The sequence below is a fragment of the Nyctibius grandis genome, chromosome 9 (assembly GCF_013368605.1).
Source record: "Nyctibius grandis isolate bNycGra1 chromosome 9, bNycGra1.pri, whole genome shotgun sequence".
NCBI classification, from domain to species: Eukaryota; Metazoa; Chordata; class Aves; order Nyctibiiformes; family Nyctibiidae; genus Nyctibius; species Nyctibius grandis.
The window spans coordinates 7,794,297-7,813,328 of NC_090666.1; the positions used below are offsets into that span (position 1 = coordinate 7,794,297).

At 41.5% G+C, this 19,032-nt stretch overlaps 1 protein-coding gene across 1 annotated transcript; it reads left to right on the forward strand.

The window, feature by feature from the left end:
- Positions 1–9,175: 9,175 nt before the first annotated feature.
- On the forward strand, positions 9,176–14,309 carry C9H2orf69 (chromosome 9 C2orf69 homolog). The gene is made up of 2 exons (XM_068407729.1): positions 9,176–9,484; positions 10,848–14,309. Exons 1-2 carry the CDS (start codon positions 9,176–9,178, stop codon positions 11,685–11,687), a joined length of 1,149 nt encoding a protein of 382 aa, XP_068263830.1. The 3' UTR covers positions 11,688–14,309.
- Positions 14,310–19,032: the final 4,723 nt, after the last annotated feature.

The window sequence follows — 19,032 nt, forward strand, 5'->3', positions numbered from 1 at the left end:
GGCAGAATCTGGAGATATATTTAGCATTGTTACTTGACTACATTTCTGCCATAGGGGAAGACAAAAATTCAAGATTTCAAGCATGCAGCAAATAGCAAAACCCTCAGTTCTCCATATCACACAAGCATCTATATAATCTTTTGCCTGTACTTAAAGTCCTTTGATAATGCTGAACAGAGGCATGTGCTTAGATACTTTGAATTACAATTTAAGTTACAAGAGACACCTTTGTTTACAGCATCTATATTTCACATGCTGAAATCTTCCAAGTCTATTTGCAAATAAAAGGGATATTCCTCATCCAAGTTATGCACGATCTGCAACAGGATTATTTACATTAAGAGGAATGAAGAATTGCCTTTAGAGGCCTGATACTGTACATTCACAAGTGTTGCCTGTTGCATACTTTCCGTTGTCATTAACTATTGAAGAATATTACCAGAAGCTGAAGAACCTGTATCCACTGGAAGTCACACAGCTGAATCTGTCCCTCATTTCATATAACCATATTCTACTCAAATAATAGCTTCTTAGATCAGCATCCCATAAACAAATGAACTAGCACAGAGTCCTGAGCTTTTGCAGTGCTCCACCTAACCAAATACTGTTCTCTGACAAATAACTAATTTCAAGTTGAGGACCAATTCCTTTCCTGTTTGTGTAATGTACCATGCAAGCAGTGTCTCAAACCAGTTTTGGAAAGAAAAACTAGAGCTGAGGATGTGGTATAAATTCCAGAAATCCATGGTGCAAAGATACTGAGGCCAAATTCTGACCTCATTTTTGTGCAAGCAGAAATCAAAGTTAATAAATGGGATGGCACAAGTTAGTCTCATGTTGAATACATTGCAGTACCCATCCACAAAGCCAGAATAGTCTAAGGAAGAGAATGAGAGAGAAGGAAAATGGAGACACAAGCATGCACAAGCCAAAATTTCATAATTTCACTGCCAGACAAACCTCACACTGCAGAAATGGTTAGGGGGCTGAGCTTTGGTCCATTTTTTTAAGCAAGAAACTCCTCTTCTATTCCACTTCCTGCACCACTGTGTGTTCTTTTAAATCCCAAATAGATTTCCCAGTTTATATTGATTTATACCAGACAGTGCAGAGCTTCCTTAAGTCACAAATTTTTCTTGTACACTTAGACAAACTGCAAAGCACAAAAACTTTGCTTGCCATTTAACTGTGTTCCATGAACAGCAAAACTACCAAAGCTTTTTTATGGACTCGTGTCCTTTGTTCTTAACTTTTGTATTAAAGTAATTCCAGCTCTTCCTACCCACCATGTCCTCTGTGAACCAGACTAGGAGAGAGACAGTACATGCTGGCTCCAGTATGCACAGCCAACACATACTGAATTCTCAGCCTATTGCTTTCAAACGCACTGTACAAAGGCTGAATTCTCCCCAACTTTTCTTCAGTAGGGGCATTTGTTTGAGTCACTCATCTTCCCAATACTCCCAGATTACATGCTCTGCAACTCCTGCTCTTCATTCAAAGCGGCCAATAGGGACACTGGAAAGGACTGACAGACTGCATGATTAAACAAAACCAATTTCCACAGAACAGCACAAGAGAAAAAGATGTTTTAAACAGTAGCGGTAGTTCTTAATTCTTTATACACCCTTATTTTTTCAGCAATGAAAAAACAGAAATTAGATCACATATCCTGTTATTTCAGTAGCTTCTCCACACAGCTGACAGAAAAAGAACATGGATTTATTTTTCATGCTGAAAAGCTTTTATTCTCACTTTCATATAACTCAGTAAATTGCTGAGACTAATTTATTCTCCCCTATGCTCTCCTGAATATCCATGCACACACAAAAGATGGATGCTGGCAGGCAGAGCTGTCAGTAGGAATTTCAGCAGAAGTAAATTGTTTAGTACTTATAATGGAGCATAATAGCTGTAATTTCATTTGAACTGTTGCCACTAATAAGCAAATAAAACCACGAGTCAAGACCTAGCCATTCATCACTGTGTAGCCGCTGGGAATTTCTCTGTGCACATTTCACCACAGAGATAGGTAACTCAGTCCTTTAAGTGTTAGTATACCTGAAAGAATTATGAGCCAGGCTTGGCATATTCCTCAGTAATGAAAGACACAGCTGCATATCAACTGCAAAGCAGATTCCTATCAGTATTTAACAGGTGTTTTCACAGCTATTCCAACCCTCTGCCAAAATGCAAACTAGCAATTTGAATGCATATGCAGCTGAAAAATGTTTAAAAGGAAATTCAGATATAAAATATAATATACAGATACACAAATATGTATATATGCACATTAGTCAGGCAGGAAGCATGTTTTTCTGAAGACCTCTGAAGTACCATGAAATATTACAGTTGCTACATATGAACAGATAGAAATTCATACATATTAGATACTTGGCTAAAGAAATTGTCACATCACCAGACACTTGTTCTTCACCTAGAATTTTGGTGAAGTATCTATCAAAATGTTTTAATCATACCATTTAAATTAAAGCAAAGTACAACATATTTTCTTGGTCTGAGAAAATACATACAACCAGAATTATATTATATTCTGTCCTGTTTGCATATGCTCTGAATGAAAGCACAGGATTAGTACATGAGCTATAAAGGCAATGAAACACAGCAGATTCAAGAGTGCTTTGATTGTAACAAAGATGACTTTGCAGTGGTACCCCTTCTACTTAGAAATTGCAGATATAGTTGCCTCTGATAGATGAAACTAATTAACCACTCTGCAGGCAGCCATAAAGGTCTGTATGGGAGCTCAGAGAGACTGAAATGGTGAATAAGCAATTAGTTCTCTCCAGAGGAATTAATTTTGATATGTATGTCTTTCATCACTGCTAATCAACCATGATACACATTCTTTCTGCCAAACTCCGAGATATATGGGTAGACTTCTGCAGAGTCATGAAAAAACACTATGCACTTTACCTCCCTGTCCAATCTACAGCAGGCAGCAAAAGCAAGCAGTGAACTGCACAGTGCAGGCACGTAGGACAGGCTAGCCACTCAGAGGTTGGCTCGTGACTGACTCCATATACGAGAACAGTGAGGGCTGCTGCAGGGAAAGAAGACCAGATGTGGTAAGAAGAGAATGTAAAAAGAAAATAAGAAAACAGAAGAATGGAGGAATGAGGCATCACAGAGAACAGGACAGATGACAAAGGCCCCTCACAATGTAGTATTTCATGCCTACGTTGGGTGATATTTGTCAGGATTGATTCACTCAAGTTTATTGAATCCGCTTACATATTGCAATAGCCACATGACAAAGATTAGAAGCAAACTCAGAGCAATCACTCTACCACTAAAATTTATAATATGCTGTGGAAGATTTCTTGTATCTTCTTGAAAGTAGGAATAGGTCGGTGCTTTCTATTTTAGAAAAAGGGAATATTTTAGGTAGGAAAAACATGTTATGTATACCATTATCTCCTACAACCAAAAGCCTATTTCATTATTTTGTTAATTGTGTGTATCTGAATTCTGGCTAAGATACAGACTGATTTTCGTGCTCTCCCATGTAGCATTTGGGATTAAGATGAGAGTCTGTATAGCACCTTATATATTAGCTTTAATTATCTGTTAACAGTTGCATCATGAACACACTGTATAAGGACTTCTGGGCAGAAGCACCAGCATCACCTTTGGTTATCATAAATAACTGTCACTAGAACGTTAATACTGTCTGTAAACACTCCAGTCTCCAAAAAGGGCAGGAAGGAGGACCCGCGTAACTATAGACCGGTCAGCCTCACCTCCATCCCCGGAAAGGTGATGGAGCAACTTGTTCTTGGTGCTGTCTCTAGGCACATCAAGGATAGGGGGATCATTAGGGGCACTCAGCATGGCTTCACCAACGGGAAGTCTTGCTCAACCAACTTGATAGCCTTTTATGAGGATGTTACCCGGTGGATAGATGATGGTAAAGCTGTGGATGTGGTCTATCTCGATTTCAGTAAAGCGTTTGACACGGTCTCCCACAGCACCCTCGCAGCTAAACTGGGGAAGTGTGGTCTGGATGATCGGGTAGTGAGGTGGATTGTGAACTGGCTGAAGGAAAGAAGCCAGAGAGTGGTGGTCAATGGGACTGAGTCCAGTTGGAGGCCTGTGTCTAGCGGAGTCCCTCAAGGGTCGGTACTGGGACCAGTACTATTCAATATATTCATTAATGACTTGGAAGAGGGAATAGAGTGCACTGTCAGCAAGTTCGCTGATGACACAAAACTGGGAGGAGTGGCTGACACACTGGAAGGCTGCGCAGCCATTCAGAGAGACCTGGACAGGCTGGAGAGTTGGGCGGGGAGAAATTTAATGAAATATAACAAGGGCAAGTGTAGAGTCCTGCATCTGGGCAAGAACAACCCCATGTACCAGTACAAGTTGGGGGCAGACCTGTTGGAGAGCAGCGTAGGGGAAAGGGACCTGGGGGTCCTAGTGGACAACAGGATGACCATGAGCCAGCAGTGTGCCCTTGTGGCCAAGAAGGCCAATGGCATCCTGGGGTGTATTAGAAGGGGTGTGGTTAGCAGGTCAAGAGAGGTTCTCCTCCCCCTCTACTCTGCCCTAGTGAGGCCGCATCTGGACTATTGTGTCCAGTTCTGGGCCCCTCAGTTCAAGAAGGACAGGGAACTGCTAGAGAGAGTCCAGCACAGAGCCACGAAGATGATTAGGGGGGTGGAACATCTCCCTTATGAGGAAAGGCTGAGGGAGCTGGGTCTCTTTAGCTTAGAGAAGAGGAGACTGAGGGGTGACCTCATTAATGTTTATAAATATGTAAAGGGCAAGTGTCATGAGGATGGAGCCAGGCTCTTCTCAGTGACATCCCTTGACAGGACAAGGGGCAACGGGTGCAAGCTGGAACACAGGAGGTTCCACATAAATATGAGGAAAAACTTCTTTATGGTGAGGGTGACTGAACACTGGAACAGGCTGCCCAGAGAGGTTGTGGAGTCTCCTTCTCTGGAGACATTCAAAACCCGCCTGGAGGCGTTCCTGTGTGATATGGTCTAAGCAATCCTGCTCCGGCAGGGGGATTGGACTAGATGATCTTTCGAGGTCCCTTCCAATCCCTAACGTTCTGTGATTCTGTGAAACCCTTCTGTACAAGCTAATCTCATCTGGAGAAACCAAAGGAGGGCCTATTGGCAACAAGAGGATAAGAGCACAGATTTTTTTTTTTCCACACTACCGATAGTAATTATTCACATTTCGCAAAAATAATTACTAAAATGGAAACTTTCATTTTCCTAGCCAGGAAGTATCTCTGATACTTCATCAGATATCATTAATCATAACAGAGCTCTGCCTGTGTAAGCAAACCTTAGCAATCAAGGTCCAAGTAACTAGATTTTCAGAGCACAGGCATTATATTGTTTCTATACTTTTATGGGCAATTTTTAAAAAAATATCCACTTCATATGAGAAAAGCAGACCACTTGTGTTTTTTCTTATGCTTATACATTTAGCAGGTCTTACCTAGTATTTCCTTAGCACAGTACCTAATAGGGAACAGAAGTGACAAGGTTTCATCAGCCCTTCTAATTAAAAGTTTTAGTGTCAGCAGGGACCAGAACTGCTCAAAATTGGCTTAAGAAAATCTGCCTGCATGAACTGAAATAAACAGTTGTATGGAGGGAGGTAGAGATATTTTCCTTAATTTTGCTTCATTAGCAGAGACATTGTGAAAGCTTCCACTAAGATTTTAGCCTTAGGGCATCCTAACAGAGAAAAATCTAGAAAACATACTATAACTATACCCCAAAAACTCAAACCAGGAGAATGAGGACTTGGCTTGGGGATATTCCAAAGTGAACACCTGAATATTTCTAGCTGGCCCCAGGCAAAATAAGTTGCACTCCCAAATGCAGGTGCCTCACAGGACTTTAGAAGCCTTGACCCTAACTTTTTCCCTAAATGAATCTTCCTTCCATACAGAGCCCTACTAACTCCAGTGCCGCCCCACCTTCCTGCAGGCAATGCCACACCACAGCCTGTGCAGAAGCAAGGATGACATAGGGTCCCACACTTGCGAATATTTACTCGATGTCTTTATTATCTAAGTTTACTACTGCTCCTCCAGATAATCAAGCTAAGTATCTTTCTGAGTATGTGACAGATTTGAATCTTCATAGTTTGATTTCTAATACATACAGGTGACATGTTAAATAGCTCCATTAAATATTTTCAGAAAATCAAACAAGTTTGTGTGCCTAACTGTAGGAGCTAATCCAGGCATTCATTTTTACCTTTTTTCAAACATAGCCTGAAATTTCATCAGAAAATGTTGTAAGTTCTTACACCCAACTTACTCTGTGGCTCTTCAAAGTGGATATTTGGAGCCTGTTATTCTGGTGGCTGTGTGAACAGATTAAACATTGATACTTCCTAGATGATGTAGGCTACATGAAAATTATAAACATGCAAGGTAAGTGATAAATATACAGGACACAACATGCAATGTGCCCTTGTGACAAAAAAGGCCAACAGTGTCCTGGGCTGTGTTAGAAAAAGCCTCATCAGCAGGTCAGGGAAGGTAGCGCTTCACCTTTACTCAGATGTGGCATCACCAGTGCTGCAGTACTCCGTCCAGTTCTGCACCTTCCACTACAAGAGAGACATGGCCATAGTGGAGCAAGTCCAATGAAAAGCTGCCAACATGATTAAGAGACAGGAGCACCCGCTATACAAGGAAAGGTTGAAAGCTGTGACTGTTTAACCTAGAGAAGAAAAAGCTTAGGGGGATATTGTCAATGTGTATAAACACCTGATGAGGTCAGTAAAGACAACAGAGCCAGACTCTTCACAGTGGTGTCCAGTGACAGGACATGAAGCAACCGGCACAAGCTGAACTACAGGAAAGTGTTTTACCATCAACAAAACACCTTTCTTCTTGTGAGGGTGATCGAACACTGGAACAGGATATTCAAAAGCCCAGCCAGACATGGTCCTGAGCAACCTGCTGTAGTGGACCATAGTTTTGAGCTTTGAGGTGGGTTGGTCTAGACTATCTCCAGCCTCAGCCACTCCATTGTTCTAAATTGCTCAGAGCTTTAAACTCCTGGGAGCACCGGCACAAATTCCCAGAGAAATTCCAGTTTCAAAGATAGACTTTGGAACTGACCACTAGCTCTACCGTAAAGGTATTAGAAATATTGCCTGTATTAATCAGCTACTAAACAAAAGAAAGCATTGCTGAAATGCACCTCTAATATTAGGCTCCCAAGACATGAAAGCAATTATAATCAGATGGCTGTTCTGATACAGATTTTTCAAACCACACTGCAGAGCACCATCATCTGGAGAGCAAAAAGTTGGATTTTTTTTCTTTCAGGCTTTGAGAAAAAAGCTCTGACCATATCAAAGATAATTTTCATATAAGAAATAGTAATGTTAAGTTTAAAAAGAACTAATTTAAAATAAACATCTATAAAACACAGAAGTCAATTTTTCATTAACACCTGTTAACCCTAGAAACACACAAAGCAAAAAAATATCCTTGAAAATGTCTTAGCCTCTTCATCAAGAGGACCAGGCATCAACCTTGTTCTGATTCCTGCAAGTAAAGAAAAAAGTAAAAAAAAGATTCCTGCAAGTAAGGAGTAAGCAATGACATCTCTAAGTATACATCACAACACAATGTTCTTCTGAGCTTTTATGCAGACCACAATGACAAGGTCTGCTTTCTGAAGGAGCCTTTGGATGAGCTTCAGAATACGGGAAGTAAGAACTGTTGAGCTTGCTCTAGCATGAGCCCAAAGACATACCCATGAAAAATACAAGCGTGTCGAGTAGATCATGAACACATCATTGCTCAAACTGAATCTCTATGAGTAGGCTGCACAAAAATATGCAGGCCAGAATTCATACTTAGAAATCAAGCCACTTTAAAGTACTCTGCTTGTTACTAGCTTGCTACACTGACAAATAACCTTAGTATCACCATACTTCCTTTTCATTTGTTGAATCTTCCAACAAGATATCTAGTCAATAGTTTGATGCAAGTTATTTGATTATGCAATCACTGTTCAATTAACTCCGCTTTCTTGCACAACTGATTTAATTAGTAAGAGTCAGACTTGGCATTTGGTGGTTTACCAGGTTTGCACACAAGCATTTTTAACTAGACTATGAAAACAGAACAAAGGAATGAATACATGAAACAGGAAAATGCTAGACAAACCAACCAGGAACGCTTAGGAATAAAAGACAGGCCGTTTCCTTGCTTTGCTTGCCATGTAAAATGCAGTTTCTCACAGTGGTATACATGAAAACTTTTCCTCCAATGTAGTAGCACTAGTATAACCAAAGTAAAGTCAGCATATCTAAGCTGCTTTTTTAAAATAATACAACCAGCACCTTTAGGAAACAACTGAATCCACCCACCCCTTTGTTTTGAAATTAACTGCTCTGTGTAGAGTGTAAGATACCCCAGTGCTGTAACTGTGCTACAGCAACACACTCCGGGCTTTTACTGCACTGCAGGAGGCTTCCTAGAGCCCCACTATCAAACTCAGGGGTACCTACTGGCCTAACTTACCTCACCTCAGGATTTGTCAGCCCAGCACCATTTTCAGGCTAAGGCAGCACACCCAGAACACCCGCTGGGCACTGCCAGCTCAACCCTGTTTTAGCAAAGGCAAGGTGGGGCCGAGGGCCCGGCAGCCGCGCAGGCTCACCTGGAGCACCACACGGCCTGAGGAGAGAAGAGCCTGGTGGTGCCCGGGAACAAGCCGGCACCTGAGCCCAGCCGAGGGAGCGCCGGTACCCGACACCGCGGTGAAGGAAGGCGTGAGGAGGCTTTGAGAAGCGCCCCGGGGCCCCGCAGGCCGAGGCGCACCTGAGGCAGCGCGCGGCCGGCCGCCCGCGCGACGGCCGCCCGACGGCTGCCCGCTTCCCGCCACCCGCCTTTTAAAGGCTGCGGGGACGTCACCGCCGCAGCGCGCAGCCGTCAGACGCGCGCTGCCCCGCCCCCCGCGCTCGGCCGCCGCCTCGCGGCGCGCACGTGCGGCGCCCCCTGGCGCGGGTCTCTGGAGGGAGCCGCGGGCGGTGCCGATAGGCGGAGGCTGGGGGGGGCGTGGCGGGGGCGGCGCGCAGGCGCGGTGCGTGGCCGGGCCGCGGGCGGGCAGCCGGGTGGGAGACAGCCGCGGGCCGCGGGGCCGGCGCTCCCATGAGCAGGCGCTGCCCGCCGGCCGCCGCCTCGCTGCTGCGGGGGCTCGTCGGCCCCGCCGCCCTCTGCCTGGGCAGGAGCATGAGCCTCTGCGGGGCGCCGGCCGCCTGCGCCGCGGGGCCTGCGGGCGGCGGCGGCAGCGGCGCGGGCTTCTCCTCAGCGCGGCTGAGCCCGCCGTGGCTGCGGCTGCCCGAGGTGCCGGGCGCGGAGCCGCACCGGGCCAACGAGCTGCTGCTGCTACTGCCGCCGGCCCCGCGCGGCCCGGCCCCGCCGCAGCATCACGTTGTCTACTTCCCGGGGGACGTGCAGGTACAGCGAGGGGGGAGCTGCGGGCGGCCGAGGGCGATAAGCAATGGCGGGTGGGAGCGGGGAAGCGGCGCTGGAGGGAGCCGGTGACCGCGCGGGCTGTGGGAGGTGAGGGAGGGGTGGCGGAGGCGGCAGTGCGGGGGTGCCGCCGCGGCGGGTCGGAGCCCTTCCCCGGGGGAAGCATCGGCGGGCGCGCTCTGCCCGCTGCCGTCGGGTCACCGTAGCGGGAACGGGCCCTTCTCGAAACCTGAAATGGAGCAGCGGCGGAGGGGGAGCCCTCTGCCGCAGCACTGCCTCAGACTGACATCTCTGGCGGCGACGGCAGCGTCTGAAATCGTATCGGAGAGTCTCTGGAGAGAAGACGGTGCAGTCCGAAGGTGGCGAGTTGTCCTCGGCAGGCCGAGCGCCGCGCCTCTGGGCAGGTGTCCCGGCACCCCAGGCACCGTCCTGCGGGCATCTCGCAGGCGTGGCGCTTCCTCAGCGTGTCCTGGGGAGGCTGTTGGCTCTGAGTTGACAAGAAATTGAAAAGAGAGATTCTGAAGTGCTGTCCCCAAGCATGTGGTCGACCTCTGTAACATTACGTACTCTGGGCAGGCTGCTAATCTCAGAAGTCATCCCCTCTCAAAAGTAGGGGTGGTGTCTTTTTGTTCTGGGAAAAGGCTTTCCTTTTCTGTAAGGTAAAGATGCAGAACTTTGTGGATTTTCAGTTTAAGGATTGGAATGGCCTAAGAAGACCTTTTTGATTACCATTCCTGGGTATGGCTTTATCATTCCATAATAAAATAAACTAATTAGTATTCTCTGCCATTGTGAATTCAGAAGTGAGGATCATTCATTATTTGGGGGTTGTTTTTTTTCCAGCTATGCCCCATATGGATGTGAACAAGGGGAATAAAGACTCCCTACAGCTGAATGAGAGGGATTTTTTTTTTCTGTATAAAAAAATAGAAAACTTATTACAAAGTTTTGAGTCTGTTGTTTGTCGTAAGATAATCAGTATTTCTGCAGATGGAGATACTACAGTAAAATTATGTATTCTGTGTCATACTAAGTTGAATAATACTTTAATCTTCTCTTGGAGTGATGTCAACAAAAATTATAAATACCTCCATGTGCTTATTTTTCTTGTATCAATTCTGAGGGTATTTAAATTGTGTGGTAAAAATATTAAAATAGAATAAGTAAATCTAAATATACCAGCTTCTTTAATGTGTTTCTTGTTCTGGAAGCCTAGCAAGCGAGCTCCTCTAATGCATGTTTCTCTGTTAGTTATGGTCCTTTCTTATGATTATAAGTACACTACACAGAGATGAAGTATTTTCACAATGTAGTAATGCATCTTTTCTATTTTTTTTTAATTTTTCAGAACTATCATGACATCATGTCCTGCCACCCAGAAAACTTTCAGTGGGAGCACTGGAGTTTTGAAAATGTTGCTACCATACTTGCTCGCCGGTTCCCTAATAGCTTTATTTGGGTTGTAAAATGTTCTCGAATGCACCTGCACAAATTCAGTTGTTACGACAACTTTGTGGCAAGCAACATGTTTGGAGCGCCAGAGCACAGCACTGACTTTGGAGCTTTCAAGCATCTCCATGCATTGCTAGTTAATGCATTCAGACTCTCTCAGAATATTCTGCTGTCCCAGAAAAGTGTGCGTGGTGTCAGCAAGGATGCAAAAATAGCTGCTTGTAAATCACAGCCGCAGTCTGTTCCTACAACGAATGGCTGCTCATCCACAGAAAGAGAGCGAGATTGTGAATGCTCTAATAATTCTGCTATGAACTTCATTATACCGTCTGCTGTAGGTGCAGTGTCATTTACTTTGATTGGCTTCAGTAAAGGTTGTGTGGTTTTGAACCAGCTGCTTTATGAGCTGAAAGAAGCTAAAAAAGACAAGAATACAGATGCCTTCTTAAAAAACATAAAAGCAATTTACTGGTTGGATGGTGGTCACTCAGGAGGAAGCAATACTTGGGTTACTTACCCTGAAGTGCTGAAAGAACTTGCACAGACAGGAATTGAAGTTCATGCTCATGTTACACCATACCAAGTGTTTGACACAATGAGGTCATGGATTGGGAGAGAGCATGAGAAATTTGTACAGATACTTGAAGAATTTGGTGTGGAAATAAATGATCAACTGCATTTTGCTGATGACGTTCCCTCCTTAGATAACCATTTCAGAGTTCATGAAGTATTCTGAGACTGTGTGTATCTGAATAGTGTATTGACTGTAACAGCATTTTTGACATTGTAATTGTCATCTAGATTTACAACTTTGAGCAGATGCTTTCTGAAGAGAATACTAAATCAGTCCCGCATTGCTGATAGATACTATATATAAATTTCAGTAGCTTTAAAAGGAGGATTGGGACCCCGTATCTACAACAGATGTTGTCATTTGATTCCTGGAAAAAAAGTGTTATGAAGAGCTGGGTTTTTTGTTAAATGTGAACGTTTGTTCTCAAACCGTTGGCAACATTTTTAGTCATGGGATGTCTAACATCATATACTGCCTTTAATGGGAGTTTGAAGTACTCAAGACTTTCAAATGTCTGGATGCTTCAGTTTAGTAGCTTCCAGGGCTAAAAACTTTGGTCTTTGTCAGTAACAGACATAACGTTAGTTTTTTGGCTTAAGGAAAATGATGATTGTTAGAACAATCTTAGTTATGTATTTTGGTGAAAATTGTTTTAATTAGTTGATTAAATCTTCCAGTTTTGTAACATTTCTCCTACTGAAACAAAGTCACAAATATTTACCTTTGGAATAATAGTGCCAATCCATTTTTCTTCCTTAGGTGCGCCTTGCCTTTTCTGTCACTACAAAGTTTCATTAATTCATTGTGTAGTGTCTGCTAGTGAATAGGCATTTCACCTGGGGCTTGAAAATTTTGTCATAGCTACATTAAGTGACCAAGTATGTTGATGAGGGTGTAGCTTATTGCTGTTTCAACATACCTGGCTATTGCTTTGACTAACTTCTATAAGGACCAGCAGTAATATCTGTATTTTCAAGTCAAGAGGTGTCTTTATCCCTGCCTTGGACTGGTGAGGTTTTTCTTGATAACTGCTGTATTGATGTTGATCTAAATCAAGCCATGAGTGTATAACGTATTACGAGTTGCATAAAAATTTTTAGATTATGTTGACTGTAGCTGTTTCAAAATGCTTCAGTTTTTAGAACTATTGTCTCCTTTAAATGTATTGCAGTAGTTGCTTCTAGAGCCACCCAAAAATCTATTTTCAGAGCCTAATTTTTCTTACAGAAAACCCCCCCTTCTAATTAAATACAAAGCCGGACAAATCAGATACGAAAGATGTAATCTAGTTCAGGCTCCAAACCTGAATGTTCTTCAGAAAGAATTACTGAAAGATGGACAAATGAGGGTATTAGTGGAACTTTTCTACTGTTTTAAGTAACTTTTTCCATTTATCTACAAATACATCTTAGAATCACTCTAATCAGAAGACAACTGCAGCTATTAACAGTGAACCAGTAGCTTTAAATGGTTTTGGATTTACTGGAAATATAGGAATACAAAAGCAAGTTAGCAAAACATTTTGAAGATTACACAAAAAAATGTGGCTCAGTTGTGAAAAAAACTTCGTTCCTGTGTTATTCAACTTTGTTCCTGTGTTTGATGGCTTGGCAACATCTTCCCCTGCTTCTTGCTTCCCGCGACTCTTACACTGTGGAAGGAAAGTCCTGGGTCATCTTTCTTCTACTGGCATCATTAAAACTTACAAGTTCACTGGAGACAGTATTTTCACAATTCTTGCAGAGGTTGTGCACGTTAGTGATTACTGAAGAATGAGAAAAGTGTGTTGAACTCTTAAGAAAATTTTCTTAATACTCAAAATATTAAGGGTAGTAGGATTATGCATACAGTGTGCACCTTACAATGTGACGTGAATTCTATCAATCACTAATAATAATTAGACTAATGTACCTAGTTGATCAAAAGGGGAAATAATCTATTTTAACTGATGGAGAATAGTGCAACATGAAACTAATTCTAACGTTTTTTAAAAGAATCTGAAATCTAGTTCCATCAGCTTTTTTCTAAAACTCTTTCTTCTAGACTTTGTTCAACCCTATTTATTGATTACCTTCTTAATGGGCTTATAACAATTTGTTTATGTGTTCAATGAAGGCTATTTCCCTTTTTTGGTCCTTTTGATAACACTTGCATCATATGCGAGGACTTTTTTCTGTAAAGGAAATACAGGTCACCTAACAAAGTGGTTTTAATAGAAAGCCTACAATTGCTTCAAATATCTTTCATTGTCCACTTATAAAAAAAAATTGAAAAAAATAACAAAAAACCCAAAACACCCCACTGGATCTTGCTCCCTCTCATTTCAGTTTCAAACTGACCAGGCTCACTCGAGTATGCTAAACTTGCCCTATGCAGTAATAGTGCAGATCACAGAACAATTTCTAAACAATTTCTAAACAATCCTGTGCCAGCCAAAACAGGAGTAGGTTGTTGCAAGCTTTTGGAAACAGCTATTAAAATATTGATGTTGTCTTCAGAAGTTTCTGGATGGCTGTCCTATGAAAATAATATTAACCTTTTTGATGGAGGCTGCTTACAATAACTGTTAAATAAAGTAGTGTTGCTGTATTAATTTGAAGAATAGGCACTTTGTTGTAAAACTAATCTTGTTTTGAGACTTCATGGTGTGGAGGGAAAACTGGTTGCTTTTTATTCTCTACACAGTTGTAGTACTCTGTTGGAATGTGCCTCTGTCATTCACTACAATGCATGCTAAAAATAAATTTTGCAATGTAGAAAATAAACTATTTCTAATGGGTGAAACCGCTTTGGTGTGAATGTAAAACCATTAAACAAGGAATGTGCAGTTAAGTTTTGTGGATTAAGCTTTATCAGGTGTTTGTGGAGACCAAGTTTAAAAAAATCAGATTTATTTGATAACATTTCTTCAAAGCAGGTTTTGTATTTGTGTGTAGTCAGCATCTGTAATTCTAAAACAGCTTACTGGCATCTCGCATACATGGGAAAGCTGGCATGAAGAACCCAAGGGTGTGAACATTTCTATGTTAGGATGAATTGGGCTATAGTTTGTATATGCCTGGTTTTCGACATTAACTGTAAAGGCAGTTTTTAATAAGCTTAGATGTAAATGCCTGAAGTGAAGTGATTCTCATGCTTACTTAGTGGTTTAGTTCAAGACATTTCTGGTTTTGAATGGAGTGAGCAACATTACACAGTCCTTAGTACAACCTAGTAGGTAATACCTGGTATTCTTTATATTACATGGTTGTTGCTTGTACAATAGACAAGACGTTCTTCAGATTTTGAGAAATGCTAAAATGTTTTAAGCTGTGCCTGTTAAATTCCTTTGAAACAGGGCTTGATGCTCTGAAATTGTCCAGATTCTATGAGTTGAATGATTTTGTGTGCATCTTAAATACTAGAAACTTTGGTAACCTTCTTCCTATATAGGACTAATTTAATCGCATCTCTGTAAATGTTAGTGCATAAATCAGTATCGGCCCCTAATTTTGAAAGGTGATTAAGGGTCCAAGTCTTAACATGTTGCTGAAGGAGCAATCTTTTCTGTCGTCACATTGATAACATCCTGCTGCCTCCCCTACAGTAGCACAATCACTTTATGGTGAGCTGTTCTGTCTTCATAAATTAACGTTATTGCTGACAGAGGTAACTAACAGGAGTGCTATGTATTTAAATAGTCATAGGAATTATTTTAAATAAGACTCCAAAGTCAGTTCAGGAGTTAGGATGTTACAACTGTGGATATTCACAGATAAAAGGGATTGTGCATGATCATGTGCTCAAGTTTTCCCAACAGGTTCTTTTTGAGCTATTTGCAGAAAGACAACATCACCTGTTTTTTCCTCCCTCTTATGGTGCTTTTTACAATGCTGTCCTTCCTAAGCAACAGTTACTTCACCATCTCTGCAGGTAGACAGTATTTGTTGTCTGAAAGTTGCAGCATGGAGGTTAAAGTATACCCATCCATTTACCTTGAATACTTGTTTTAAATTACATGGGGTCTTGTGAGTTGTTAATACAAGAGAGAAGTTAAAGAACAGTAAAAATTTTGGAATGTGTGTGCTCTGTTGTGAGCCAGAGTGTTAGGTCACTGCCTAGCAGAATCCACAAACACGAATTGTGTCTCTGGTGTCCCTGTGTGATACAAAAGCAAAGGTGGATGTCTCAGGCTGCAATCCACAAGAGACAGCCTCCTCAAATCACCTTTGGAGTTACTTCTTCAAAATCTTTTTAATCTTATATTGAAATCTCATTTGCTTTTTTTTTTTAAGGATGGTAGATGAAAGGAAAAAAAAAGTTTACTTCTGATGCTCATAACCTGATGAAAATTTAGACACCTGTAAATATTGCTGATGGAGACCCTAAGACCAAGACTGGCTTTCTGTTGGTCTTACTGATCTCTTAACTCTCTCTGTTCAGATGCAAGGTGACTGTTTTCTAACTCGAATAAACTAACATGAAGTCCTTGAGCAAGTAGCCCACGATGGTAGAACACCTATGTGGCAGAAACAGGCACTGCTTCTCCCAATGGCAAACATACTGTTCCTGACTAAGTTCATTCTATCAGTATTAACAGCATACTTCAGTCCTCCCGCTGACAAAAATCACTTGCACAGGATTAGCTGTTCCGCATCACTGTGGAAACCATGAAAAGCTGATTCAGGCAGTAATTTTGCATATAGTGTAGTGGGGGTTATAAAGTAGTGACGGCTTTGTCGTCATTTCCTGACATTAGGGCTTCTTTACATGTTTGCAAGTGAACCAAGTGATGAATTCTACTTAAGCAAACGACCAGAAAAGCACCCGGTAGAACAAAAGAGAAAAATATATTCTTATCTGTTTTTTCTTCATGTGTATAAACATCTCTTGTACTTGAAAGGGAGCAAAATGCAATTACTTGAAGGTTCAGAATAAATTTTCCTTCTTTTAGTAAGCTTTCAGAGAGTACTTCCAGTCACGATTGTTAGTTTCCTTTGTTAAACTTGGCACTTCAGAGCTGAGTTGTTTCTAAAGAAAACACTGCTGCAAGACACACAAAACAGTCAAGAGACATCCCAGTGCTGAAGTGCAAAACAAGGCTCTTCACATCTCCCACACCAGAGTTTACCCTCTGAGCAATACACCTAAGCCTGGGTGTCAGGTAGAGCTATTGCATCCCTCACAGCTGTCTGCATAGCTCTTATTTCTCATTCCCCATCATGAGAAATGCATTGGTTTTGCGTGATGGAAGTTTTAAGCAATTCATGTACTACTTGACAGCTGAAGTACAAATGTTTTCACAGCAAAAATTGTCCGTTACTGCGATCTGCATCATTATTGCAAGCAATAGCTTCTGAGCATTTTTGTACAAACATCGCATCACACGTGGAGCTGCGCGTTTTACACGGTTGAGCAGTTCTTTTAATGTTTTCAATCCACTCTTAAAAATGTTGACTAGGAGCAGATCTCAACAGTTGGAAAGGAAGTAATCTGCTCTTGTTGCTCTTAGGAATTGCCACTTAAAGAGATCGTTGCTCTCAGGAATTACCACATACGGAGCTCAGAATCTATCCCACTCGTACAGTCTGAGCCAAACCAAAATAGGAAATCTTAACATGCGACTTTACTGCAAACATAGATAACTGTCCAAAAAAAATTTAAAATTTCATCTGTCCTTCTAGTAACACTGGAATCTCATTATTGAGCGATAATAACTTATAGAGAATCCCTTGCAAAAGTTACTGTCTCAGAACGTGTATCTTCAGCACCTGTGTCGTCTGCATGAAAACATCTAAATGTCTCAGGTTTGGGAAGATACATTGTGGCCAGAGGAAAGAAGAACCAAGTCTGTACAGGAATTTTTTTGAAGCTATGAAGTAATGCATATTGGGATAACACCATATGTCAAATAACCTCTACTACGGTAAAACCATCTTCATCATAGTCAAGTTGAGCAGTCCTGTTGTGGGTCTAACAGCATGAATGAGGCAAATAGTTTCATCCTGCATATTTAAAAAGGATTGCAAATATATTTCTGATCCTTCATGATCAAGTCAAACCCTTTCACATTAGGCATTTACTGGACACTTGTATTAAGAACCTAGACCCTGTGTAGCTCCTGGAGAGAAACACGTACATCAGATCTTCAGCACTTACATGATAGGCAGATTTTTAGTGACCTGTTTAATAGCTTGATGAGAATATTTTGACATCAGTTTTTTCATTTCATTCTTTCCACAGCAACCACATTAAGAAAAATGTATAAAACATTTATCTTTTAAAATTGTTTGTCCTCCTTTATATTTCATATGACCAAGAATAAATAATTCTTTCCAGGTGTTGATTTGCAATGACCTTACATTTTAAAAGGCTCAGTCACCAAATTTTTAAAGTAATCCAAAGTTTGGGGTAGGCCAAGTTTAAACTGCTGATTTCAGATATTGTCTATATTTAAGTATTTTAACTCATCTTTCAGTCTTGGGCAGTCTGCATCACCTGACTCCTCTGTTGAATACACTGTTTGACATAGCTGTTTTGAATGTTTAAGATGGTCAGTGTTTATTTTTCTAATACCTGTTACCACAACTTCATCTGTTTTATTGTGGCATGATCCCATTTTGCTTCAGGTCTCTAAAGGACAAACTTCCACAAAATGCCAGTGGCTCTAATTCTTTGTGTTATTTCAGTAATGGATTTTTAAGTGTGGCTACATGTATTCTCTCACTATGTTAGCTGGAAGTTGTTCCTTTAATGCTTTCACCATTCATTCATCACTTCATTGCCTGTTTCACACCATGTAGCACAGTGGTTAGAAAGCACCAATTTTTTTTATTTTTTTATTTTTTTTTAAACACAGTAACTTCAAGATTTTTATCACTAGTCACATTATGCTTAAATTAAGAAAATCCGTTTTTAAACTGCTTGGTTTCTTCTTTTATAGCATTTCAGAACAATTGTTTTATAGATGTTATTTAATAAGAAATTGAAGAAACTGGTTCAAAGTGAAAAAAGGGTGGCACTGACAGAACAATTACTGTGCTGGTCTTCCCACTGATCTACATAGAATAGTTTTTGTTGATCTTTCTAATATGCACTTACATAACATCTGGTGGGGTTTACTGACAGAGAAGTGAAAACTGAAGCGGTCACGGGGAGGGGAAAAAACCAACCCGCTGTCATTGCAGAGATTTCTCGTAGAACACCAGAAGAGAAGCATGAGCAGGGTTGGGTTATCCACCAGATGACCAGGGTGAGATAACCTAATTTGCTGACATCTGAAAATAAAATAAAGGCTTCATTTTAAAGTTGGCAGTGCGAAAAGGAAATGGCTGCACTTGCTCTAGCACTTGGCTCACATTTAATTCAGCATGACCCTCTCTTCCCAGCCAGATACACACTTTCCAATCCAGACTTCACGCTAGCCTAAACAAGTGAATTATTGCAGCTTTCCTGCTGGGCTACCTCAGCACTAATAACTGCAACTGAGGGTTGTGTTTGGCCTAAGGTGTTTAGATTAATAGCTTAA